This window comes from Zingiber officinale, chromosome 1B, assembly GCF_018446385.1.
Source record: "Zingiber officinale cultivar Zhangliang chromosome 1B, Zo_v1.1, whole genome shotgun sequence".
Taxonomy (NCBI): domain Eukaryota; kingdom Viridiplantae; phylum Streptophyta; class Magnoliopsida; order Zingiberales; family Zingiberaceae; genus Zingiber; species Zingiber officinale.
In genome coordinates this window covers 2,380,296-2,408,295 of record NC_055986.1, presented here as the reverse complement: position 1 = coordinate 2,408,295, position 28,000 = coordinate 2,380,296, and the positions used below count along the sequence as shown (strand labels likewise).

General features: G+C 42.4%; 3 protein-coding genes and 1 pseudogene across 3 annotated transcripts; 3 read left to right on the top strand and 1 right to left on the bottom strand.

Moving 5' to 3' along the window:
• Positions 1-7: 7 nt before the first annotated feature.
• LOC122046740 (vesicle-associated membrane protein 711-like) lies at positions 8-4,933 on the top strand. The gene is made up of 4 exons (XM_042607588.1): positions 8-314; positions 2,519-2,709; positions 3,355-3,518; positions 4,697-4,933. Exons 1-4 carry the CDS (start codon positions 98-100, stop codon positions 4,785-4,787), a joined length of 663 nt encoding a protein of 220 aa, XP_042463522.1. The 5' UTR covers positions 8-97; the 3' UTR covers positions 4,788-4,933.
• A 2,247-nt stretch (positions 4,934-7,180) lies between these two features.
• Positions 7,181-16,515, top strand: LOC121992910 (annotated as a pseudogene).
• A 558-nt stretch (positions 16,516-17,073) lies between these two features.
• Positions 17,074-18,132, top strand: LOC122046729 (glucan endo-1,3-beta-glucosidase 1-like). The gene is made up of 3 exons (XM_042607563.1): positions 17,074-17,177; positions 17,300-17,557; positions 17,820-18,132. The coding sequence occupies exons 1-3, from the start codon at positions 17,111-17,113 to the stop codon at positions 17,852-17,854; spliced, it is 360 nt and encodes a 119-aa protein (XP_042463497.1). The 5' UTR covers positions 17,074-17,110; the 3' UTR covers positions 17,855-18,132.
• A 66-nt stretch (positions 18,133-18,198) lies between these two features.
• On the bottom strand, positions 18,199-20,139 carry LOC122046732 (transmembrane protein 256 homolog). Its single transcript, XM_042607576.1, has 5 exons — positions 20,057-20,139; positions 19,894-19,964; positions 19,698-19,778; positions 19,571-19,614; positions 18,199-18,654 (listed from the first exon to the last, which is right to left on the bottom strand). Exons 1-5 carry the CDS (start codon positions 20,112-20,114, stop codon positions 18,555-18,557), a joined length of 354 nt encoding a protein of 117 aa, XP_042463510.1. The 5' UTR covers positions 20,115-20,139; the 3' UTR covers positions 18,199-18,554.
• Positions 20,140-28,000: the final 7,861 nt, after the last annotated feature.

Here is a 28,000-nt window from a genome sequence, read left to right as displayed (position 1 = left end):
GGATCCTTCTACTCCTCTCTCTTCCTTTTGACTCTTCCGCTCTTCGCCAATCACTCTCGTCGTCCAGAAGAGATCGGAGGGGAAAGTGTCTTCTCAGATGGCGATCCTCTACGCTCTGGTGGCGCGAGGATCGGTGGTGCTGGCGGAGTTCAGCGCGTCGCCGATGAACGCGGGTGCGGTGGCTCGGCAGATCCTGGAGCGGATCCCCGGTTCACAGGACACGCACGTTTCCTACTCACAGGACCGCTACATCTTCCACGTCAAGTGCACCGACGGCCTCACCGTCCTCTGCGTCGCCGATGATACTGCTGGCAGTGAGTCCTCGCTTTCCCTACGCTGCTATTCTTCTCTTACATCGGTGCCCGCTGTGGATGCTTGCTTATTGTGCTTTCTTGAAAGTAAAAGGGTCAAACTGTTCCGATCTCTTCAATATCTGTAGCCGTGTACAAAATCTCGTCCTTGTCAAATTGGATTAGAGTATCGTAGAAAGAAATGTTTAAATATATTTTCACCAACCAAAAGGGCCGATTGGAAGAGAAAAGAACAAGTAAAACTCATAAAGAAAAAACCGTTCTTTTCCTCTTTACGAAAATTATTGCTCGTGTCGTATAACCAGACGGACTGGCTAAAAGAGGTCACCTGTTGTTGTATGCAGTACAAAGGGTGGTTTTGACATTATTCGCCAGACCATTCCATATTACCATGGAGGTTGTAAATTCACAATTAAGAATTTAACTCATACATCACAAGGAAGATGGTTGAATTTTGCTTATTTATCAGTATGCTTGCCCGACAGTAGCATTTTGGTGTTTTCACTGGGAAGCCTTTTGCTTTATCTGTCACTTATTGCTTTTCTCTGTTGCTTTGTATGCCGTAATGGTGTGGTGTAGATTTGTCCCTAGTTTATAATGGAAATTCAATGAGCGAACTACTTTCTCCACTATTATGTTGTTGTTGTTTTTTTTTTTAAAAAAAGTATAATGCTTTAATTCTTCCTCAAGGAATCATCATTTATGTAATTCCATATTTCTAATTTTTTAATAAATGGACCAACACTTAACCACCTCCGTTATATTAGTGATATTGCAAGTTGTAAATTGTTGTGTGTTTCAGTGAAATTCTTCTAATTTCTTGCTCCAGTAATCAATATGAATGTAAAGTTAAGTTCCATATACTTGATCGTTGTTAGATGTCAATTCAATACCAATATGATGGAAACCCAATAGTTACAGCAGGTAGGATTGCCTTGTGCGTGATTGGGTTGGAAACCAATACTCTATTAGTATGAAATTGAGCAATATCACAGCTTGTTTGTGAAGCATGGAAGAATTACTTATGTGACATTGTAGAAGGTGTCAAGCAAATACTATTTGAATCCATAAACAGTCGCTTACTACTTTGAACTTGTAGGCATGCATTACATCCCATTGTTTAATGCTCTGATATCTTAGCTACTTATATTCATGCAGAAAATATCCTTGTAACTTCTTATGGTCATTTTCTTCTTTTATCTTTGTACACCTACTCACAATCTTCAAATGCTCAACTTTTAATGAAAGTAATGTGGGAGTATCGGAGCATTGGGCAGTTGGTGGGTGCATCATTCTACACATTCAAGTTAGCAAGAGAATTCCTGTATGTATGGACTTGGTACTTAGCAAAGCTTGGTAGGGATGTCTCACAAGAAAACATCCTTGATCTGGGATGCCTAGCACACAGATCTAGATGATATGCCCAAAAGTTTGTCTAATGCTAAAGATGCAAGTGGTGGTTTGGACTCTAAGAGCATTCAAAGGGACATAGGATCAAATACAACCTAATCTTGTTGAGTCTGAGATGAGCATTTGCTAACCTGAGCAAAGAGTACTAGCTAAATCTCTTAGTTTAAGGTTGTTCATCAATCACTATGAAGCATATCTCTCTGAGCAAACAACTAAACCATGAATTGTTTGTCTTTCTCTTTTCATGGTAACTTTGCCTGACACTAAAGGCAGTGCCTGTTACCTCATTCTAGCTAGTGCTCTCTTTGATACCAAATTACCAACCTTTAAGTAAATATCCGTCTGCCTTTTCATAGTAAATTTGCCTAACACTAAAGGCAATGCCTTTTACTTCATTCTAGCTAGTGCTCTCCTTGATACCAAATTACTAACCTTGGATTGCTTTCGTGTTCAGTGTATCACACTTGGATCTTTCCTAGGAAATGTAAATATTAAGAGCTGTATGTTTATTTTAATTATAACAATAGCTAATAGTCATCAGGCTTTCAAGGCATATCAAATCACTGTTCTGTCAAGAAGATTATTGAGTCATATTGCTCATAAACTCACATTAATTTCATAATTCTCGTTCTATTTTCCTTTTGATTAAACTAGAAAAGATTGACAGACTATGTAGAAATGCCCACCAAATTGCTATTCTTTTCCTGTGATTAAATGCTTTATTATTTGACCTATTGCATCATTAAAGACATTTGTCAAGACAAATAACATGTGGATGCAATGAATGATCCATGTAGGAAGAATTCCTTTTGCTTTTCTTGAGGATATTCATGGAAGATTTGTGAAGACATATGGTCGTGCTTGTCATACAGCACCTGCTTATGGAATGAATGATGAGTTCTCCAGGGTCTTGAGTCAACAGATTGATTACTATTCTAGTGATCCTAATGCAGATAGGATGAATCGGATCAAGGGTGAAATGAGTCAGGTAGATTACATTTTAAATGAATACTTTTAAAAGGCATTTTTGGCTTCCTTTCGTGTGTATACATGGGAAGAAACCAATAAAAGACATTCTCTTGGACAGTAAAGTAATTTGCTCATAATTTTGATTTTTCTTTTGTATTTGTCAAAAAACACATTTTCATTCAACTGAGCATCATATATATTATTTCAATTCATGCAAGTGTGTTGCCGATATTTATCTGTACATATATTTGACTGATTTAATAGTGTTAAATTGGTAGAAAACCCTCATCAATTATAAATTTCACAGTATATAGTTATGTTGAGAACATTTATACTTCATATCTAAAATACACAATAAATATCTTGCTTTCATCATAAGTTGTATGTGATAACATCAATATTTATGCTAGAGCTCTTTTTCTATTATTTCTTTCTGCTCTATCCTCAATGGCAGGCTGCTTACACCTACAACGAAATGAAAGCTAAGTGTTCCGTGGTTTATAAATGCTGAATCTCAACTAAATCATCATTAATCAGGACTTTTTAGAGTATGTTCTTTGGTTTGGACAGGATATAATAATTTTTAACATGAACTGTTAGTATCTATTGTGCAGTCTGCCTTCTTATCTGTTTGAATAATTTAATGATTCTTGATATGTCATAGGTGCGCAATGTTATGATAGAGAATATTGATAAAGTATTGGAAAGAGGTGATCGATTGGAATTACTGGTTGACAAGACTGCAAACATGCAAGGGAATACAATTCGCTTTAGGAAACAAGCACGTCGATTTAGAAATACTGTGTGGTGGCGAAATATTAAGCTAACGTATGCAATATGCACATTTCAACTTCTTGTTAGTTCCTTTTTTTCATGCAATGAACTGTATGATATATTCTATTCTAAAAAACCATAAGATACCTTCATAATATGTATTCTAAAACCAAAGTTACACATTAAATACCAATTTAGCATAAGTGTATAACTAAAAGAATCCATGGTTTTAGTTTTCTGATCTTCCAGTAGCAACTTAGTGATTTCAGCTCATGGTAGGCAAGTTCACCTAATTGAACGTCTGAAATCCAATTATACTTGATGTGGATTGTTTTGCATGATGACCAATCAGTTTCTTGTCAGCTGATCTGTAAAGTGGAAAGATCTACATAAAATATTCTTCCATGACTCACTTGGGTTAAAATTCTTATTCTCATTATATAGAAATTTGAGTATGGAATTTAATTACTGACCTCCTTTAGCACATAGCATCTACTCATTTTAACTCGGTTATGTAGATAAGGTTGTAAATCATGTCAAGCAGATCGGAAACAACCCAAATTAGCTGTATCTATAAGGATGCAAGTTATGAAGTGATGAAATTGTAGATGATTAAAATCTTACCACTCCTTAGGCTTCCAAGTGTCAAAAAGTTTGCAAGATAGCTTATTGTCTGTGGCATGGTCATGAATGACAATCAAAATGTGACTATGTACTTGAGTAAGCAGGTCTTGCAGTGTGTTGTTTAGATTAACCTCTTGCAGTGTGTTGTTTAGATTAACCTCCACATCACGGATAATTATGCATGAAGATGCATCTATTTGATCAGTTCTTAAATATGTAAAAATTGTTTATTAGTATATTGTTGCACTTGGTTATATGTTGTCTTGTGCTAGTTTGCAATGTTCCTGTGAATCTTATCCTTGTTTTTGAACTATTACTAACGAATTTGTCATGTTTTTGTGTTCACAAATAAAATTATGAATGCAATTCTCGTTGTATAGCAGTTATTTTTCTAAGCTATTTATATTGATCATTAATTGCCAACTATTTGTGGTTTTCATTTATACCTATTTTTCAGCATTCATAATGATATGGCAATTGCCAGAACATTCTCTTGAAGATACTTTAGTGTTTTATTAGAAGTTGTTCTTTGTTTGTACTTTATCTAAGTTTTAGCGTTTCTGCTTCAAATAAGAACATTCTCTGACTTCGACAAGTTGTCTTTGCAGGATTGCACTTATTCTACTCATCCTGATTATTATATATGTTGTGCTTGCATTTCTCTGCCATGGCATTGCATTGCCAACTTGTATCAGGTAGAGTTTCTTACAGTCTTCTCTTCTTTTTTTAATGTTCATGCGATTGTAATTTGTGATCCATCCACCGCTGTAATGATTTGCATTTTCTCATGCGTTGTTGACATTGTAATGGTATTCTATCAACATAGTATTATACATTTTCTGCTACTTTTCTTTTTCTACTACTTATTGAGTGAAGGTGATCTGTTTACATGAATCTTGGATGGGATTCATAATGTTCATGTTGACGACAAACCTTTTTCTGAGTTAGGGATTGTGGCAGTTTGTGAGTAGTCATCCAAGATACAAGTGACATGCTAATTTAGCCATTTTAATTTCGGTCACCAGTTAGAGATTATATAAAAGTAATTAGTAGATATATCTTGCTTGATTGTGGCTAATGGAAATGAAACCAGATATGAGTCCAGTTATCAGCTTTGTGATTGTCAGGCTTCAGTGCTTTCCCCACACAATTCAATTTCACTTTTGATCAATACATAGTTTTAGTTAGCTTTTTTTTTTCCTGCATTTTTTTTTGTATGATATAAGGACAAAGTTTCAAAAATCACAAAAGGTTACCTTGGCTGTCTTCAAAATTTACTTATTTTGTGATTGCATTTTAAGAGACAAGCAGAAGCCTACTGAGAAGAAATAAATGATGAATTAAGTAACACCAGTCAGTTTGGTTCTACGGAAATTTTTCATCGGGAGCGGAAGCCTACTAAAATCATGATTAAGAGTTGCTGAAAATTAAATTTACAATAATGATGCTTGTAATTCATTAAAGTACACAAAGTGAGCCACGGCTGCTAGGGCAGGTCCATAGCAGAGTTTTTTTTTTAGAAAAAACTGTTTTTTGGCCCTCCAAAAAACAGGAAGAATGAGACTAAGAAGTTAAATTTGAAATTCCGGACTCATTTTAATAAAAAGTGATTATATTCCTCTTAAATGCTTTTCACATAATTAATATATAGTTGATTGTCATTGAAAATTTATCATTATCTCATTATAATAAATTTGTCATCCTCTATATCTCTGATTAACTGAGCACCATTGAAGATTCGAAATTTTAAACCCAACTCATAGTTTTTTTTTTTGACATATAAGTAAAAAAATCAGTATTCAGAAAATTAAGAACCTAAAAAAAACTCGAGATTCCCCTAGTTTGTCTGTTTTTTCGTCCACGAGAAAAATAGAGAAAACGTCTTATCCGTAGGGGCAAGTAGCATCTCCCTTGAAATTTTCGTTGCTTTGATAATAAAATGTGTTCGCTGAATAATTATCCGCTGGCTTCTACGTGAATTTGTAGAATCCGTATCAGATTTTTTTTAATCCAAAATTTAAAATAGAAAAATTATGTTATTAAATTTATATATCCATTTTTACTTTTATATATAATACCTCAGTTTCCTATAATTTATTATTTTTTATTATTATCTAAGAAATGACAAACATAATAATAAATAAAATTTTAAAAAATAATATTTTAATATTTAAGGAATAAATTTTATTTTTTAAATTTAACGAAGTATTATTTATAAAATTTAAATTTAAGGAAAAGATGTAAACAAAATTTAATATAAAATATAAAAAATATGATTGAATGCTTATTTAAGGGTCATTTTTAATTACGTGAAGCCCTCAATCATCATAAATTTAAAACATGTTCTTGCATTCTAAGAAAGATATTGATCCTATTTAAAAATTGAGAAGATGTATTAAGTAGGTAAAACTGAGAAGATGAAGTATTAAGTAGATGACTCCTACCTTGATCAGAAAAAGACTGTGAGATGACATCGGGACTTAGTTTTATTACGCACACTAGAAAGATTCAATAGAATGTTAAAGTGAGAATCAGGGAAAAGATCCCTAGCACAGGTATCTCAAAATGTTAGCGTACCTGACTAACAGAGAGAATCTTTTTTTATATCACCTTTCATAATCTCTACAATAATATGACGATAAAGAATATTTGATGCCAGAAGATATTGGATAATGGAAGATGTATAGTCTTCTTCCGAGAAATCTTCCATTGCATGCGTATTAACAGTCTTGTATAACTTCTGCAATAATGATAAAAACTGAGTAACCATCTTCATAAGAAAGTTTTGTTGTATGTATATATCAGATAGCAGAATATTCTTTGACGTTTTGACGTGCGAGTTATTACAATTCTTTGATAATATTATCCTTTGGATATAGTCCGATCGAATCTTTAGTCGACCTACTGTATATTGTGATGTCTATCTTTGAAGGATGAGAATCCAAATCCTGAAAAAAATTTATACTCAAATAATGAGGAACTAAATCTCCCAAATCTAATTAACCTATTACTAGGTCAGTCAGTTTATGCTAGCATAATCATAGCGCTGAACGAGAAGTTAGCGTTTTTATGAGAATAATATGTTCAGATGTATGTACTCTTACCTAATTATCACCTCACCTAATTTTGACCCTATCTCACGTTGACTATGAATAATCTGTCATTTCTGGTCCACTTACAACATGCCGTGGTAATAAAATGCACAAACTTGTTCTTGATGCATTTGAGATCCGTTTGTTCTTAGACAGCATCCGAGCAAAGATCACTCCTTGCGGAACTAAAGGAGATGACGATCTCCTCGGCCGTCCGGGTTACCAAATCAAAGATGGTGATCAGAGGCCGCAGTGTCCTCTCCGGCGTTCCTGACAACGTTGTCGCCGGCGCCGTAGTCAACTCCAGCCCCGTCGACGCCATCTTCCTCGGCGCGGAGTTTTCGTCGGCGAGCAACCGCCATGTGTCTCCCTCGGCACTCTGAGGTCCGATTTGAACCTTCAAGATCTTGTCTTGTTGGTGGTGTCGAATTTGATTCATTTTAGATTGATAGAGATGTGAGGTTCATGGCGTGCTTTCGGTTCAAGGCTTCGAGCTGTGGTGGATCGCGCAGCGGATGGGGAATCAGGGGAGGGGCATCCCCTACGAGACCCAGTTCCTACTCTTGGAATCCAAAACTGAATCTTTTAACGGCGTCGGTGATGACGAGGCTGATTACGTCGTCTTCCTCCAACTCGTCGAAGGCCCCTTCCGAGCCTGTCTCTAGGGCAACGCCCGCGACGAGCTCGAGCTATGCTTGGAGAGCGGCGATGAGGACACCAAATCTACCTCCTTCTCTCACGCCCTCTTCCTTGGAGCCGCGGCCTCCGACCCCTTCGCTGCCATCACCGGTGCCGTCGAGACCGTCAAGTCCCATCTCCGGACCTTCTGATAACAATCAAATAAAAAAGAGTCAAAGAAAACACCTGATAGCACTTAGATGAATAAGAGAAAGATAGCAGAGAATTAATGTACTATTGGTTTCTCATTAAAAGTTCATACAAAGCATAGGCTATACATATGTCTTTATATAGCAGTAAGAAAAAAACAATCCGATCCTAAAATTATGCATCTAGATCTAGCCTTAGCCTTTCATTTATTCAAAGCATATCCATTAAATACGGATATATTCTATCTTAATTATGACTTGATTTAAATAATACAACATAGCCTCCCTTAAACCAAGTCACAAATGTTAGCCATCCCAATTGCCTTCTTCAACATGAGAAACATCTCTGTCTTCATTGGTTTTGTAAAGATATCTGCAACTTGACATTCACTAGGACAATACTCGATGTTGATTTGTTTTTCCGCAACCCATTCTCTGATTTTATGATACTTGATATCTATATGCTTGCAGCGGCCATGAAATACTGGATTCTTAGATAATGCAATTGTTGACTTGTTATCACAAAAAATTGTCGTAGGACCATCTTGTTTGTGTTGTAGAAAATCTAAAATCTTTCTTAGCCAAATTGCTTGCATAGCACAATTTGTTGCCGCTATATATTCTGCTTCTGTTGTTGAAAGTGCTACCACCGGTTGCTTTTTAGAAGACCAAGAAAATATAGCTGAACCAAGATGAAAAGCATATCCCGATGTACTCTTTCTAGTCTCAACATCTCCAGCCCAATCACTATCTGTATATCCAATAAGTCCCACAGTTTTATTAGTAGAATACAAAATTCCATCATTAATTGTACCTTTGACATATCTAAGAATTCGCTTTGCTGCGGCCCAATGCGAATCCTTTGGTTTCTCCATAAACCTGCTAAGTACTCCAACTCCAAAAGAAATATCTGGCCTTGTAGCAACCAAATATCTTAGACTCCCAATCAAACTTTTATAAGCAGTAATATCCATACTCTTACCAGTTTCATCTTTAGACAACTTTATCTTTTCAATCACTGGAGTAGGAACTGGTTTGGAGCATTCCATCCTAAACCTTTTCAAAATATCAGAAGCATATTTCTTTTGTGAGACAAAAAACTCATCATCCATCTGAATAACTTCAAGCCCTAGGAAATAACTCATTAGACCCATATCTGTCATTTCAAATTTACTAACCAAGGCTTCCCTGAATTCTATGATTAATTTTAAGTTATTTCCGGTAAAAATCAAGTCATCAACATAAAGACAGACTATGAGTGTATCACCAGATTCAATATGCTTAACATACAAAGTATGCTCATAAGGACATCTCAAAAAACCATTTTCAATAAAATAAGAATCAATACAACTATACCATGCCCTTGGTGCTTGTTTTAAACCATATAGAGCTTTCTTCAACCTGTACACCTTATTCTCTTCCCCTTTCTTCACATATCCTGCAGGTTGTTCGACATATATTTCTTCTTCCAAGAAGCCATTCAGAAAAGCAGATTTTACATCCATTTGATACAGTTTCCAATTATTTTGAGCAGAAAGTGAAATAAGCATGCGTACTGTATCAAGTCTACTTACAGGAGCAAAGACCTCAAAATAATCAATACCTGCTTTTTGCTTGTAACCTTTTGCAACCAACCTCGCTTTAAAACGATCAATTTCACCATTTGGCTTATACTTTGTCTTGTATACCCACTTTACTCCAACTGGTTCTTTTCTTGGAGGTAATTCAGTCAATTCCCAAGTACCATTAGTTTCAATGGCTTGAATTTCCTCGTCCATTGCCTTCAACCAATGAGTCTTTTTAGCAGCATCTTCAAAAAATATAGGATCACAATCTGAAAAAAGAGCAAACTGAACAATTTCTTCATCAGACAGATCATTATCATTACTTAACACATAATCTTGCAAGCGAGCTGGTAATCGGCACTCGCGTTGTGATCTTCTAGTTGGTGCTTCAGATTGTACAGAAACTTGAACATTATCTTGAGTAGGCTGTTCATCCAGAAAGTCGTCAGGAATATCAGGAACAATAATAGACTTTTCTTTTTCTATACACCAATTCCAACTACCATGTTCATCAAAGACCACATCACGACTAATAATAACTTTCTTAGTTTCAGGGTTATATAGCTTATAAGCCTTTGATGTATCACTGTAACCAATAAAAATACACTTCTCGCCTTTATCATCAAGTTTCTTCCTCAACTTATCTGGTACATGTGCATATGCCAAACAACCAAAGATCTTGAGATGTTTGACAGTCGGCTTTCTTCCACTCCAAGCTTCCTCAGGTGTCTTATCATGAACACTTCTTGTTGGACACCTGTTCAACACATAAATAGCACAAGATACAGCTTCTGCCCAGAAATGCTTAGGCAGATTTTTTGATTTCAACATACATCTTACCATATCCATAATAGTTCTATTTTTTCTCTCAGCCACTCCATTTTGTTGTGGAGTATATCTAGCTGTCATTTGATGTTGAATACCATGCTTCTTTAAAAAATCATCACACACAATATATTCTGTACCTCTATCAGTTCTTAAGATTTTGATTTCAAGTCCACTTTGTTTTTCAACAAATAATTTAAATTGCTTGAAAATATCACATGCTTCTGACTTGTGATGTAGAGGATAAACCCAAGTTTTTCGACTCAAATCATCGATAAAAGTAATAAAATACTTATTACCTCCAAGTGATGGTACTTCCACTGTGCACAAATCTGAATGTATAAGTTCTAACTGTTTTGTGGCTCTCCATGACTTGCCTACAGGAAAAGGTTCTCTATGCTTCTTGCCAATTAAACAAGTCTCACAAACATGATTAGACTTCACAATATCAGGCAACTCAAAAACAAGCTTCTTTCTTGCTAAATAATTTAATCCAGAAAAATGAAAATGCCCAAAGCGCATATGCCACAACCAATTATCATCCAAAATCTCAGAATTAAAGCAAGAAAGAAATTTATGCTGAATTTTCAAAGGAAATAATCTATTCTGAGACATTTTTACCTTTGCTATCAACTTCCCATTTCCATCTGTTATGATGCAATACCCCTGAATAATGCATATTTTATAACCCTTTTCTGATAATTGTCCCATACTTAATAAGTTTTGGTGAAGTTCTGGAACATAAAAGACATCAGATATAAAATTTTGAGAACCATCCTTCAACTGGATATAAATTTTACCTTTTCCCAATATTGGTACTTTTGTCTTATTTCCAAAAGTAACCTCTGATTGAATTGATTCATCTAATTCCGAGAATAACTCTCTTCTTCCACACATATGGTTACTACATCCAGTATCCAAAAACCATACGTTCTCATTTGCAGGTAAACTATTACTAGCCAAAAGTAAAGTCTCAGATTCATTAGAGTCCTCACCATAATTTCCAGCAATGTTTGCCTGGTTGCCATGATTGTTGAATTTCTTGTATCTACAATCTGCAATTTTGTGCCCATATTTTCCACAATTATAGCAGTGAGCCGAAAACCTCTCTTGCATGGCATTATCTCCACTTCTTCCTTGATTTGAGTAGTTACCTCGACCTCTTCCTCTATATCCTCTTCTTGCTCTTCCTCGACCTCTATTGAATCCTCCTCCTCTTTGACTAGAGTCAGTCGTGTTAAGAGTAACCTGACTCTTTAAAGCTTCTTCATTTGCTGGTGTTTCCGTCTTTGCTTCGATCCTGTCAATATGGCTTTCTATCATACCTTTTAATTCTGCAATTGTCAGCAATTCAATGTCATGTGATTCTTGAATTGAGGCCACCACATGATCATACTTCAATGGTATGGTTCGAAGAATCTTCTCAACAACAGCATCATCTCCAATTTTATCACCATATAATCTCATTTTATTGACAAGATCAGTAAGACGTGAAAAATAATGCTCAACTGTTTCTGTAGATGACATCTCGCATCGATCGTATAACCTTCGTAGCGACTGCAACTTGGATTTTTGTGCTCGATCAACTCCTTTGTATGACAATTTTAAGGTGTCCCACGCCTCCTTTGCCGTCTTGGCATTTGCAATCAAACCAAAAATTGAATAATCAACTCCTTGATGAATTTGTCCCAACGCAAGTTGATCTCGACGTTGAGAGTTTGCATCGGCTCCTTCTGAAAGACCTGAATCAATAGAGCTCCAAAGATTTTGAGCTTTTAAATGTGTAGACATCATTATCTGCCAATAATTATAATCGAGCTTCCCATCTAATTTGGGACCAGACCAAACAACATTAAAATTGTTTGTCATATTTTACTACAAAAAAAAAACGAGCTAGAAGGTTACCGGCTCTGATACCACTTTGATAACACTCAAATAAAAAAGAGTCAAAGAAAACACCTGATAGCACTTAGATGAATAAGAGAAAGATAGCAGAGAATTAATGTACTATTGGTTTCTCATTAAAAGTTCATACAAAGCATAGGCTATACATATGTCTTTATATAGCAGTAAGAAAAAAACAATCCGATCCTAAAATTATGCATCTAGATCTAGCCTTAGCCTTTCATTTATTCAAAGCATATCCATTAAATACGGATATATTCTATCTTAATTATGACTTGATTTAAATAATACAACACCTTCCGCCACTGGATGGAGAAGAAGCTCCCTGACATCGTGGACTCTGGACTTATTCGGGTGGTGCAAGTGGGACGCGTTCTACCAGGACGTGACACAGGAGGGTGTCGAAGCCGGGATCCGGAGCCTCTCCGACGGCGCCGCTGCGCCAAGGTTCGTCGTCATCTACGACGGATGGCAGTCTGTCGGCTCCGATGACGATGACTCCGGTGATGGAAAACTGACGCTTCTTCCGGCTCACCAGAATTAAAGAAAATGATAAATTTCAAATCAAGGATGACTCCTCTGATATCATAGTGTTGAATATATGTGAATGGAGAAAAAATGAAAGAGACATGGAGCTCCATTGTGAATGGGACTTTAGTCTCATATTAAGATGTTCAAAATAAATTGGTTGATTTATATTGATTTACATGCTTTGAAGGTGTGAACAAATGCAAGAGAGACTCTTTCTCATACGTGAGTGTGTAGGGGGTTGCCGTTGAAAGCTCGCCACTTATACCCCTCTCCCTGTTGTGCAATTCTTGCTCGTCGCAAGTCTTGATTCACTTAGGTTACGTTTAGTTGGGCGTAATGTAATTGAGCTTGTGATGCAATCAAATTTGTAATATAATATAATGGTGATTACATTCTTTTGTTTGATGTCCATTATTTTTATAAGGAATGTAATTCGTATTATTATAAAATGATAAAAATATTCTACGACTTCTACCGGCGGACGCTACATCTTTGTCGGAGCTTGCGGTGGCCGCTGCCGCCTGTCGCCGGTCGTCGATCGTCGCTGCCGGTCGCGCGGTTGCCGGTCGGTCGCCGGCCGACGGTGGTCGTCGGTCACCGGCCGCCGGCGATCACTGGTCGTTAACCGCCAGGGGGCGGTGGCAGTGGCGACGGGCAAAGATGGACGGCGACAAACTAAGGGTATATTTGGCATTCAAATTTTTGTTAAAAGGTGACCTCATAATGTAATCGGATTACAATGTGTTTGTTTTGTAATCCCGACCGGTTGCATTCGTTCGGCTGTCATTTTGCTCGTTCGGTCACCTTGCTGCACTGTCTGATCGACCACTTGGCTACTTCGCTCGCCCGACCGCACATTCACTCAGTCGCCCAGCTCTCCAGCTAGGCCTCTCTACCTGGACGACCTCCAGCTCGTTCGGCAGCTAACTCGCTCATTCGGCCTCTTTGTCTGGACGTCCTCCAATTCGCTCGATAGCTAACTCGATCGTTCGGCCTTTTAATTTTGCCCAGACGACCTCCAGCTCGCTCAACAAAAGTTTGCTCGGCCTCATCTCGACAGATAATTTAAATTTAATTTCATGTAATTTAAATACGACAAAGTTCCAAATATCTCCAGCAACTTCAAGACTATCATATGGACGGTGAAAGAAAACTACGGCCTCAAATACATCTACGTGTGGCATACCATCACCGGCTACTGGGGTGGCGTCCGGCCAGGGACGGACTACAATTCCAAGATGAAGTACCCAAACGTCTCCCAGAGTGATGGAGAGCGAGCCGGGGATGAAGACGAACAACCTCACGGCGCAGGGATCGGACTAGGCCTTGTGAATCCCAAGAGCGTCTACAAGTTCTACAACGAGCTCCACAGCTACTCTGCGGGGGTCGACGTTGTCAAGGTCGACGATCAGTGCATCTTGGAGGCCCGCGGCGGCGAGCTCGGAGGGAGGGTGGAGCTCACAAGATAGTACCACCGAACTCTGGACGCTTCCATTGGCCAAGAATTTCCCTGAAAATGGATGCATCGCTTGCATGAGCCACAACACTGATGCTCTGTATTGGTCAGTCGTGCTCTGTGTTTGCTTCATTGCTTGACTACTCATCCATGAACTTGATGAGACTGATAGATTCTTGATCTTGGGAACAAATTGTAGCTCGAAGCAGACGGCAGTGGCGAGGGCGTCGGACGATTTCTATCCCAGGGAGTCCGTGTCGCACACCATCCACATCGCGTCAGTCGCCGACAACAGCGTCTTCCTCGGTGAGTTCATGATCCCTGACTGGGATATGTTTCACTCTCTACATCCGGCGGCAGAGTACCATGCCTCTGCTCGTGCTATCAGTTGAGGGCCAGTTAATGTCAGGTGAGCTCGACCATGTTTACATTATTATCATCCTCATCGTGTTTGTCTTAACTGTTCCGAGAGGTGTCTAAACAGGCCGCCGTCGAACGTGTTTAGACCGTGCTACAAAACAAGTAATTTAGATGTACAATATTTTGAACTTGCAGTGATGTTCCTGGAAAGCACAACTTCAAATTGCTGAAGAAACTGCTCTTGCCTTATAGGTCAACTCTACGTGCTCGACTACCCGGTAGACCCACTCGAGATTGCCTCTTATCCCACTCGTGATGGCACTAGGTGAGCACCATATATGATCCTCAAAGCTTAACATTGCGTTGATGGTTTAACACTGCTAATGCTGACTATCCTGCTGATCAGCTTGTTGAAGATATGGAACATGAACAAATGCACAGGTGTTATCGGAGTCTTCGACTGCCAAGGTGTAACATGGAGCTACACAGAGGAAGAATATTTGCCCAGCTGTCAACGTAGAGATTAAAGTAAAGATGATCAATACCAAAGAGTTAATGAGCTCACCTCTGGTGGCCAAGTGGAGGGTACTGTAATTGCCAATCGGGGGCTGGCAATGCCCGATCGACAAACGACTTGTCCGAACAGAACGCTCGGCTAGCTAGGAGCACTACAATAAAATCATCAAACACTCCGTGCGGATCGATGAAATGTTAAGCAGGCTAGATCGCTTGTCCGATCGGGAGAAGACAAGCCACTGTACCTAGTTACCGCAAGGAAAAGCAACCGATGCCGATTGAGCGGAGAAGTCCTTAGTCGAGCGGCTATCCTGCTCGGCTGAGCAACGACATCATTGACGTATCTCTCAAATATCCTTTTGGGATATAGTACCGTTGACACAAGACATGGTCAACATGCGAATCGTATGACGGAAGTTTTCACTGTCTCATCAAAGATTTACATATCTTGTTAAGGTATGATATCAGAGACATTTTTTTGACATGTCTTTTCATAAGATGGTTAGGAAAGTATACCCACGCCTTGGGGAAAGTGCACATCGTTCATCAGGATGCTATATAAAAGAGGGTCCATGTACCGGTAGAGTTACGCGTTATTCACTATTCACGCTTGTGCTTATTGTTGCTCCGCTTTCTTCTACTGTGTCAGTAACTGACTTAAGCGTCAGAAGGCTAACGTCGGGACTCCTTCCCTGACCTGACATTGACATTTCTTGTGTTGCAGAGTGAACAACATCTACATCTAGTAAACACAGAAGTCACATCCTCAACTAACCATCTCTAAGATTTTCGGACAGAATCTATCGTGATTGGAGTAGTGACTGTGTCACATTCCGGCAAACTGATGGGAAGATCGTGGTCCTCCCGCACAAAGCTGTCATTCCGGTGACCTTGAAGGTTTTGGAGCATGAGAATCTTTACCGTCTCTCCCATCAAGGTCAATTTGCAGAATTGCTTAGATTTTTCAAAATTTATCGTGAAGGTTTTTGCGTGCTGACACCTGATATTGTGGGCTAATGATGCAGGATTTGGCACCTGGTCTCCGATTTGCACCAGTGGGTTTGGTGAACAGGTACAATGCTGGAGCAGCAGTGGTAGATCTCACATACCATGTCTTGAATGTTTCTTCATTGTCGAAGGATTGTTCTTCAGCGAAGGGACCTGAGGCTGCTGCAATAGTGTGCATGGAAGTGAAAGGATGCGTATTCTTCAGTGACGCCTAGGACATGCCTGCTGGACTCTGCTGATGTTGAGTTTGCTCATGATTCTGTATCTGGATTCCTGGCTATTCATCTGGAGAACATGCCCAAGGCTGAGAAGAAACTTCACAATTTTGTGGTTGAATTTTAGGGTGTTGCCTTAATCGAAAGTGTTTTTTATTTTCCGATTTGGTTGAGGTGTGATTCTATTGTGTTACAAGTGGAGATTACACTCATCATCCATGATTAGATCATCATCATCATCATCATTTTATCATGTTAGTCTCACTATAAGTCTTTCATATTAATTAAATTTTCAATTCGTCTTATGGCCATTTTCTTAAAATTTATTTTCTCTTAAGTTGACAGATATCAATGACACAAATAAGATGAACAAAGAACACTCACATGGCTGAAGTAGGACAAAAGCTTGTGAAAACTATGGTATGATCACAAGCCTTTAGGATAAAAATATAAAGTTACAACAGTTGTCTGCACTTTGGGCTACTGATCACCATGGGTCCAGTGACGGAGCTGCCACTTATTCCGGCTGCAGTAGATCCACACTTTATGCTCAAGGAACAACATGAAATGAAAAAAAAAAGTTCAACTCAAGCTTGAAGCAAAGAATCTGGTTAGTCTTCTTTAAGAAAGAAGGCAAGGAAACTATATTTTAACATGGACCAACTTTAAGTGAAGATAAATAGCAGGTAACAGCTTAGGTTAAGGAGCAATGCAAGATCAAGATGAACACTGCCCTAACATGGATACACTTCTCGGTACTAATCCTTGCGCTGTTAATACCAAGATCAGGTAATGAGCCTAGTTGCCTGTTTTTCCAATTTTCTCAGATGGAATATTAAGTTTGCTTTGTAATGCAACTTACCTTCATGTAAGTACTACTAAATTTCTTCGATATGTGGCATAATATGTAGATGGGGATGATCTGCCAAGGCAGTGGTGCATAGCAGATGAACAAACACCAGATGATGTTCTACAAGCAGCCCTTGATTGGGCATGTGGCCCTGGGGGTGCAGATTGCAAGATGATCTTACCAAACAAACCTTGCTATCTTCCCAACACTATCAAGGACCATGCATCTTTTGCTTTCAACAGCTACTGGCAGAAATACAAAAATCAAGGAGGCTCCTGCTACTTCAGTGCTGCTGCTATGGTTTCCGACTTAAACCCAAGTATGATCGTACCTTCTTAGATGAACTTAGGATTCACAGAATTCGTATCTTAATTTCACAGATTCTCAAAAACATAATGCATGATCCAAACTCCAAATTTATAAGCTACGTAAGCATGCATCAGCACATGAAATGAACTTGTTAAGCATTCAGTAACAGTTGTAAAAGCAAGTTCAGAAAAAGCAGTCTTGACTATTATAGAGCTTTAGCCATAGCAAAATGACAACTGCTAAATGCATACTTACCTCATTGGTTCTTTCAGGTCATGGCGCTTGCCAGTACGAATCACACACTTGAGACAAATGAGAGGGCAAACATTCATAGCTTATCCTTATTTGCCATATCTCTGTCTTAATAATAATATTTAGCAGATTTTGGCATTTACCATTGTACTTGAATATCAGCGCACGAAAAATGCTACTGTTTCTGTTCCAGATGTTTAAAATCTCTAGTTCATATGTTAACTGAATGAAGCTTAAGGTTTACTAGCTTTAACTAGGCTGATGGCCTGATTGTTTAACAATTGTATTCGAGAATTTTCTGTCAATATATTGTTCTTCCACCTTTCTTTCCAATATCACTGTATACCTGATTCAAGCAAGTCTATATAACAATCACATATCTGTTGGGCAAAAGTCATGTCAAGAGTATCGTGCATATAAGTCACACCTTGTTTTCATTGACAATATCTGATAACAATATTACTTAATTATTTGAAACGCAAAATGCGCATAAAGACTGAGAAGAACACCTTTGACCGTTTGTTCAAAACATCCAAGTATCTATTTTAAGTTACAACATGGATGTTTGTACACAACAGCTTGACACTTATTCATTGATGACCTTGTTTCTGTCCACCTGAATTAACTGGTGGTAACAACAGAATGTTGATCTTAAACTGTAAGAGAACAAAGAACCACAAATATATTGCATATAATATACATAACACTATAGAAGAGTAAACTTAGCCAAGCAGCGATAAATGTACATAACACTATCAAAAGAGTAAACTTAGCCAAGCAGCGATAAATGCAAGCCCACCGAATGGTGCAAGCATAGAGTAATGCTTATCTTCGATGTAGGCTGCCATGTAGCACCTAAAGAAACCACGGGCACTAGCATTAAGATACTGTTGTAATTTTTCCACCAGGAAAAAAAGCATTAACAGTTTTCCCTCAAAAAACAAAGAAGCACCAACAGTCCAAACACCCAATATACTGTAGGTTTAGGAACTAGAAAATAACTATTGTTAAACAAAATTATTCAAGTAGCTATTGTGGATAGCAATTGCAATGCAAACTATTCAGTATGAGGGTAAATTGATGAATTAGTCGATGAAATAGAATGATAAAGAATGTATCGAGTAACATGAAACAGAAACAAGCTTAGTGATTCTTCATGTTTTGAAGTAGTTTAAGCAGAATGACCTCATGCTACAATTATTTAAGAAATCCAATTGAAATCAATCATGAAGTGCTGAAGAAGGAAAACAATTTGTTTGGCAATTGCAAAAACTGGATAACAAAGAAAAGTAGCATCTGAGCTACATTATCAAGTTCTACCTGCACCAATGTATTGAGCTGGCCTACAAGACTGGCATGTGAAGGCATACATACAAAAATAAAGGTAAATTCAAGATTTTAGAGTTTCAGCAATTGTTCCAATTTTTATCATTATACTCCATTTTCCTCATTCGTCAATGAAGAATAAAACATTGCACAGAATTATGAATGATTGTATTTAATGTTGCAGATTCAGAGATTTACTCTCCCTCTGCATCTGCTTCCACTAGAACTCTAAATTGCTATAACTTATAGCAACTCTCTGCAAAAATCTGACCGCCAAAAAAAATTAAAACCAACAAAATTATAAGAAAATAAGTTTTAAAATCGGAACTTATTTTTACATAAAAGAATATTGGTATGATAAACCAATAAAAGGGTTTATAATTATCCTAGAGAATCTTGTACCAATTAACAAATGAAAATGAAAAGAAGGAGAAGATTCACTCACGATCCTGAGAACGCCAGGATGCCGGCCGTGAGAAGCCCTCCGAACTGCTCAAAAGAAGAGAGATAAAGGTAAAACATAATCGACGCCTGTTCAGCGATTAAACTCACAAACAAGAAGGAAAACTAACGATGTTGGGGCGTTTGGTGATAGGAGCTCCAATCAAGGCGACCGTGTGGACCAAGTGGTATAAAGAGGCAGTCCCCCAAACCTTCGATTTCGGCGTCCAACAAGCACAATAAAGAACAAATCAATTTCTTTTCTATAGAGAACACTCCACGGAAACCACGGAGGGACACCCTAAACGTTAAGAGCTTCGTGCTTACCTCTTTGAAAGATGGATTTTTGGGGTCGAAGAAGTGAAATCCGTAGCTCCCGAGGCCGATTGCTGCAGCTCCTGATTCATTCGATCGGGTAAAAGACGGAGAAGAAAAGATCAACAACGAATAAGAGAAAGAGAAGGGATCGAAGCCGATGATGTTGCCGTACCGGAGATTGCGGCGACCTGATGCCAAGTCTTGGGATCGATCGAGATCGTGGGCGCCATATTGCTTTCGGTTGCTAAGAGGAGCTTTAGCAGCTAGCTAAACACTTACGTGGACTATAGTGTCCAACGGGCAGATCGGGCAGGCCGACGTCCGGGCCTGCTAGGCCCAAGAAACTGCTTTCGCGAGGTCATTATTCTATTTTTTCAAAAATAGATAATTAAATTAAGTTTACATTAAAAAATTTATTTGATTGACTTAAACCTCTAAATTATTATTTTTTTTATTGTTCAAATCATTTCATTAACCAGCATTGTTATTTGATCCGGCAGTAAGAAGGGGGGATCCACTTCCTGAAGGGTCTCAGCCTGAGAACCGATGAAAGGCTGTGCGGTGGATGGCCGAGCCGAGCGGATGGGTAGGTCCGAACGGAGCTATAGATAAACCCATCCATGGGCTCATGTTTCCGACGCCCAGGCAGGAAGACCGAAGGGCCGAGCGGGAGTCCGATCGGCAGGGGCCAAGGGCCGAGGGGGTTGTCCGTTCGGCCAAAATAGGGGCGGGGGTATAAAGGGGGTCGAGCGGCCTATGCGCTCGACTCAGGATATGAGATGTCAGCCGAAGCATGTCTAATGATTAGGCCGTACACAAGATCGCACGATCTTGCCGTCACATCATGTAGAGGCTGATACAGTAGCAGTATGGTCTCATGGACGTCTCCCTGACAGATCCATATTTAGACATGGCCCTTCTGACAGACCCATACCTGGGCATGGTCAAAGGCAGGTGGTTGCTTTGATTGGCACGCCCAGGCTTCTTTGAGAGATCTATATAAGGCTTCCATTTCTCCACTGGAGGTATGAAAAATCTTCATCTTGAAGCCACCTTTTTGTTATTCCTCGCCTGACTTGAGCGTCGGAGGGCCGTCGCCGGGACACCCCTCCCGGCTCGGTTTCGTTGCAGGTTCACCGGAGCATTCGAGGATCTAGCAGGAAGCGCCACGTGCCCAGCGTCCACTGATTCCCGGTTCGGACAGGATCAAATTGGCGCCGTCTGTGGGAACGCTCCTGCATCCGATCGGTAACAATGGACGAAGCTGGACGACAAAACACGGTGACGCTTTCGAGGGAAGAGCTCGACGCTCTGGTCGAGATAAGGGCCGCCAAACTTGTTGAACAAAAACAGAAAGCAGCGGCCGAACGACAGGAGCAACAAGCGACATCTGCGTCTGGTGGCCGAGCTGAAGCACCTCCAGCTACCGTCGCATTTCACCGGGCCTTATTTCGCACCCCTGAAGCCGCACCAGCTCGAAGAGATAGAGGTTCTTCTTCGGACGAAATACCAAGGCGGGATGACAGAAAAGGTAAGGCTCCCCGGGCGGACTCATCTCCCGAGCGGGCCAACCGCCAATTTTCGGAGGCTATTCTACGAGACCCTCTGCCCAAGCACTACGTGCCTCCGACGATCGGCGAGTACAACGGAACAACGGACCCGGATGATCATCTGGGTAAGTTTGATAACACGGCCACGCTCCATCAATACACCGATGGAGTGAAATGCCGCGTCTTTCTTACCACACTCTCGGGATCGGCTCAACGGTGGTTCCGGAGGTTGCCGGACGGATCTATCACAAGCTTCAAGGATTTCCGAACGGCCTTCCTCCACCACTTTGCTAGCAGTCGGCGTTATCAGAAGACAAGTGTTAGCCTGTTCGCCATCAAGCAAGATCCAAAGGAATCGCTTCGGGCTTACATCCAACGATTCAACCAAGTGGCAATGGACATCCCAACGGCCACATCGGAGACGATGATGAACGCCTTCACACAAGGCCTGGTAGATGGTGACTTCTTCCGGTCGCTCATCCGAAAGCCGCCCCGAGATTATGATCACATGTTGCATCGGGCCAACGAATACATAAACGTGGAAGAAGCGCAAGCCGGAAAAAGGAAACTCTAGCCGGCGTGCACTGTCGGTAGGCGGAAGCGACCGCCGCTCGGCGACCACCTAGAGGACCGAGGGTGACAATTCGATCCCCACGCGGATCACATGTACAAGAGGTGGCTGCCGCTCGGCCAAGTGGAAGTTCTGCTCCTTCCACCAGACGGATCGCACAACACGAGGGATTGTCAAGTCTTCCCTTTGTGACTAATCCCATTCCCAGGAGAGCCGAACGGTCTCCTCCCATCGACAGAAGACAAGGGACCTATGAAGTGACCGGATCCGCACAGAGGCGACATCACCAGACGCCCGATCGGCATCGATCCCCAAGGCGGGAGAATCGCCGGGCGTCCAGAGAACGGTCCCGGCCGTCCGCTCGGGAGGAGGAAAACAGGAGCAATACTTCCGGGGCGAGATCGGTATTCACCGGAGGAGACTCCAACCGAGCCAGAAAGGCGGGCGTTCGGCAGATGCAGATCCACGCGATCGGCTATAGCCAAGAGCGGGCAAGTGGACCGGAAATTTTCGGGCCCGGAGATTTAGAAGGAGTAGAAGTGCCCCATGACGTGCTCATTAAAGCGGTAATAGCAAATTACACCATTCACCGCATATTTATTGACACGGGAGCTCGGTCAACATCATATTCAAGAAGGCGTTCGATCGGTTGCAAATTGATCGAGCCGAGCTCTGCCCATGACGACCCGCTCTACGGGTTTACGGGCATTGGACAGATCCGGCTAGCCACCTCGTTGGGAGAAGAGCCGCTCAGGAGGACCAGGACAATAAACTTCGTGGTGGTCGACTCTCCGTCATCCTACAACGTCATTTTGGGACGACCGGCGCTCGGCGAATTCCGAGCGGTTGTCTCAACTTTCCACCAGAAGATAAAGTTCCCGGTGGAGGACCAAGTAGGAGAAGTGCCTGGAGATCAGCTAGCATCTCGGCGGTGCTATATAGAGATGATTCGGGCAGAAGCTTGCTCCGCTCGGAAGGCGCCTCGAATCGAGGTACACGTCATAACCGAGAAACCTCCTGCTTTAATTTATGATGAAAAGGAGGAAGTTCAGATCCATCCAACCCGATCGGAGGCCACGACTTTTATCGCCTCGGATCTGGAGGAAGAACCGAAGGAGAAGCTGATCCAATGCCTCCAACGAAATCACGATGTCTTCGTCTGGTCGACACATGAATTGCCCGGAATTTCGCCGAGCATAGCGCAGCATGAGTTACATGTCCGACCGGACGCTCGGCCGATAAAGCAGAGAAAAAGAGATTTCAGTGCCGAGCAGAATGCCATCATCCGGGCGGAAGTAGAAAAACTTCTGAAGGCCGGCCACGTACGCGAGGTGCAGTTCCCGAGCTGGCTGGCCAACGTAGTATTGGTCTCCAAGCCGGGCGGCAAGTGGAGAGTTTGCATCGACTTTCGGGACTTGAACAAAGCATGTCCCAAGGATTTTTATCCTCTGCCCCGGATAGATCAGCTGGTGGACTCTACGGCCGGCTGCGAATTAATCTGCATGCTTGACGCCTACCAAGGATATCATCAAGTGCCGCTCGCCCGGGAAGATCAAGAAAAAGTAAGCTTCGTGACGGCCGACGGCACTTATTGCTACAAAGTGATGCCGTTCGGATTGAAGAATGTCGGGGCCACCTATCAACGCTTGATGAACAAAGTATTCCGGGAGCAGATCGGGCGGAATCTGGAAGTTTATGTAGACGATATTCTTATTAAATCCGTCCGAGCGGTAGATCTCTGCAAGGACATGGAAGAAACCTTCCGAACGCTGCGCAGATATGGAGTCAAGCTGAATCCCCAGAAGTGCCTGTTCGGAGCAAAAGGAGGGCATTTCTTGGGATATATAGTGACCGAGCGGGGAATTGAAGCCAACCCCAGCAAGGTGAAAGCTCTGCAAAACATGCTTCCTCCTAGAAACATAAGGGAGGTACAACGGTTGACCGGTCGGATAACTGCATTGTCCAGATTCATCTTCAAAACCGCCGACCGGAGCCTGCCATTCTTCAAGATCCTGCGCAAGACTACTAAGTTCCAGTGGGATGAAGAGTGTGACCGAGCATTTGAAGAGTTGAAAACATATCTAAATTCTCTGCCTGTGCTGGCCAAGCTGAGCGGGGGTGAGTCACTTTATATGTATCTATCGTCAACTGAGCATGCTGTAGACTCAGCACTTGTGAGGGCGAACGGCGAAGAGCAGCCGGTGTACTTTCTGAGCCACATTTTAAAAGACGCTGAGTCTCGTTACACCGAGCTCGAGAAGTTGGCCTTTGCTTTGGTTCTAGCCGCTCGTCGCCTTCGACTGTATTTCTTGGCTCACACCATCATTGTCCGGACGAACAGTCCACTCGGAAGAGTGCTGTTGAATCCAGAAGCATCCGGACGGCTCATCAAGTGGACGACAGAATTAAGCGAGTTTGACATCCAATATCAGACCTGCTCGGCGATTAAAGCCCAATCCTTGGCTGATTTTGTGACCGAAGTGCAAAGGCCTGAGCCGGAAGCTATGTGGAGAATATATGTGGATGGATCCTCCACTCGGCTCGGAAGTGGGATCGGAATAGTACTACTCTCACCTCAGGAAGAAAAGACGCACCTATCCGTCCGGCTGGATTACAAAGTTACTAACAATGAGGCAGAGTATGAGACCCTGATAGCCGGACTGCAGGCAGCACGGCATGTGGGAGCCGGTCGGGTGACACTTTATTCGGATTCACAGTTGGCCGCTCAGCAGCTCTCCGGCACCTTTGAAATCAACTGTGTTCGGCTCAAACTCTACGCTGAGGCCTTTGAAAAACTCAAAGCTGCTTTCCGAGAGGTGCTTATTCAGAAGATTCCCCGAACGGAGAACCAGGCGGCCGATGAGTTAGCCAAGCTCGCGAGCTCGATAACGCCAGTCGCCCTTCAGCAACCAATTGAAAAAATACTGCTGGTAGCGCATGTCGACCGGATGCAAGGCCTCACGTTTCCAAGTGACTGGAGGACACCTATTATAGAATTCCTCCGTTCGGGCACCACACCATCTGAGGAATATGCAGCCCGGCTCCTCAGAAGAAGAGCCGGTCGGTTTACACTCATCGGAGATCAGCTTTACAAGAAAGCTTTTTCGCGTCCTTTGCTGAAATGTGTAAGCTCGGAAGACTCAGCTTACATCCTCCAGGAAGTACATCAAGGATCATGCGGGGGACATCCGGGCGGGCGCTCGTTGGCCAAGAAGATCCTCTTGGCCGGATACTTTTGGCCAACCTTACAAACAGATGCCGCTCGGACAGTATCTACATGCCTTTCATGCCAGAAGTATCATAACTTCATCCACCGACCGGCAGAGGAGATGAAGGCATCAACCATCTCATGTCCGTTTGATCAATGGGGAATGGATATTGTGGGTCCATTTCCGATGGCGACCGGGCAGAGGAAATTCTTACTAGTGGCGGTAGACTACTTCTCCAAGTGGGTGGAGGCCGAGCCACTCGCAAAGATTACTGAACAAATGGTTAAAAAATTCATCTGGCAACACATCATTTGTCGGTTCGGCATCCCCCGCCGACTAGTGTCCGACAACGGGCGGCAGTTCACAGGGAAAATGTTAGAAGAGTGGTGCAGGAGCTACGGCATTGAGCAACATTTCACGTCTGTGGCCTATCCCCAGAGCAACGGTCAGGCTGAAGTCGCCAACAGGGAAATTCTCCGTATTCTGCGTGCTCGGCTTGACCATTTAGGGGGAAGTTGGCCAGATGAAGTGTCGAGCGTCTTGTGGGCCATCCGAACGACGCCAAAAGAAGGGACAGGAGTCACACCGTTCCATTTGGTATATGGCGGTGAGGCCGTCATTCCAGTCGAAGTCGGCGTTGATTCAATCCGGATCCAGAGCTACGATGATGACAACGCCGAACGAAGAAACATGGAGCTGGACTTGGTAGAAGAGGAGAGGGCGAAGGCAGCCGTTCGACTGATGGCATACCGCCAGCGGATGAAGCAAACTTACAACCAGCGCGTCATTCCCAGATCATTCCAGGTCGGCGATCTTGTCTGGAAGAAAGTCAAGCCGGTCGGCGACGTCGGCAAGCTTGAAGCTCCATGGGCCGGTCCCTTCAGAGTCATCGAAAAGCTCCGCTCGGGCGCGTATTATTTGGAAGACAAGGACGGTCGGCAGCTAGATAGACCGTGGAGCGCGAACCACCTCCAGCCTTACCGGGCGGGATGAAAGGTGTATCACTGTAAATCACTCGGTGTACTTCATTTTTCGACTGAATGCTTGAAATGCATAAATGAAGAGTCAAAAGGGCGAAAATGAGACGTTATCGTGGGTCGAAGGCCCTGTACCGTTCGAACGGCGGTAAATTATCTTAGCAAAAATGCTCGACGAAGCAGACCCTGAGCCGTTTGGCCAGGAATACGTTCTTCGCATTGGGTGAAAGGTGCGCTAAATGTAACTGTATATGCTCCTCGGTCGCCTAGGCACTTGCGATGCAGGAAGTAGAAGGATGATAGCACAGGGTATCCTCTGCGAGACGGAAGGCCAAGGTCGCTCGACCTGGTAAGGAGTTAGCCCTAAAGCCGTCTAGCCCAGACATTAAACCGGAGAGCCGGGCTATAAATATCCGCGCCGACGCACCGTCGTTAAAAATCGAGACGGGCCGGCGTCTATAAATAATGAGCCGACGAGCACCGTCGTTAAAATCGAGAGTCGCACCGATCGGGCGCCGAAGAGCCCGTCGTTAAAAATCGAGAGCGGGCGTCTATAAATAATCCGAGCGACGAGCACCGTCGTTAAAATCGAGAGCCCGACCGGCTATAAATATCCGCCGGCTAAATCGAGAGCCGCGCCAGCCGGCTATAAATATCCGCGCCGACGAGCCCGTCGTTAAAAATCGAGAGCGGCGCTATAAATAATCCGGGCGGAAAGCCGACGAGCACCGTCGTTAAAATCTAGCGCCGCCCGGCTATAAATATCCGCACACGAGCACCGTCGTTAAAATCGAGAGCCGCGCCGGCTATAAATATCCGCGCCAGGCCCGTCGTTAAAAATCGAGAGCGGCGCCGACCAAATCCGAGCGGAAAGCCGGCGAGCACCGTCGTTAAAATCGACCGACAAGCACCGTCGTTAAAAATCGAGAGCGGGTCGGCGTTAAATATCCGGGCCGGCGAGCACCGTCGTTAAAAATCGAGCCCGCCGATCGGCTATAAATATCCGCGAGCCCGTCGTTAAAAATCGAGAGCGGGCGGCGTCTATAAATAATCCGAGCGGAAAGCCGACGAGCACCGTCGTTAAAATCGAGAGCCCGACCTGCTATAAATATCCGCGCCGAGCACCGTCGTTAAAAATCGAGAGCCGCCGGCTATAAATATCCGCGCCATAAAATCGAGAGCGGGCGGGCGTCTATAAATAATCCGGCGGAAAGCCGACGAGCACCGTCGTTAAAATCGAGAGCCGCGCCGACCGTCTCGAGCCGGCGAGCACCGTCGTTAAAAATTGAGAGCCGACAGGCTATAAATATCCGCGCCGAGAGCCCCGTCGTTAAAGAGACGGGCCGGCGTCTATAAATAATCCGAGCGGAAAGCCGACGAGCACCGTCGTTAAAAATCGAGAGCCGCGCCGACCGGCTATAAATATCCGCGCCGACGAGCTCCGTCGTTAAAAATCGAGAGCCGAGCCGACTGGCTATAAATATCCGCGCCGACGAGCCCCGTCGTTAAAAATCGAGAGACGGGTCGGCGTCTATAAATAATCCGAGCGGAAAGCCGACGAGCACCGTCGTTAAAAATCGAGAGCCGCTCCGATTGGCTATAAATATACCAAGCGGAAGAACGAATATCGGAGTAAGAAATTGCGGAAACTATAAATATTAAAGCATTCAGGCCCGGAGGGGGGTTGGTCCTTCGACACTCGGCGTTTGTTGACTTCACGCAAGCAGGATACGTGCAGAACGAGTAGGTCTGCTCACTCGCACTTTATGCAATGTGCCAAGCCGATCGGACGCGTGAAGGAGAAAGTTT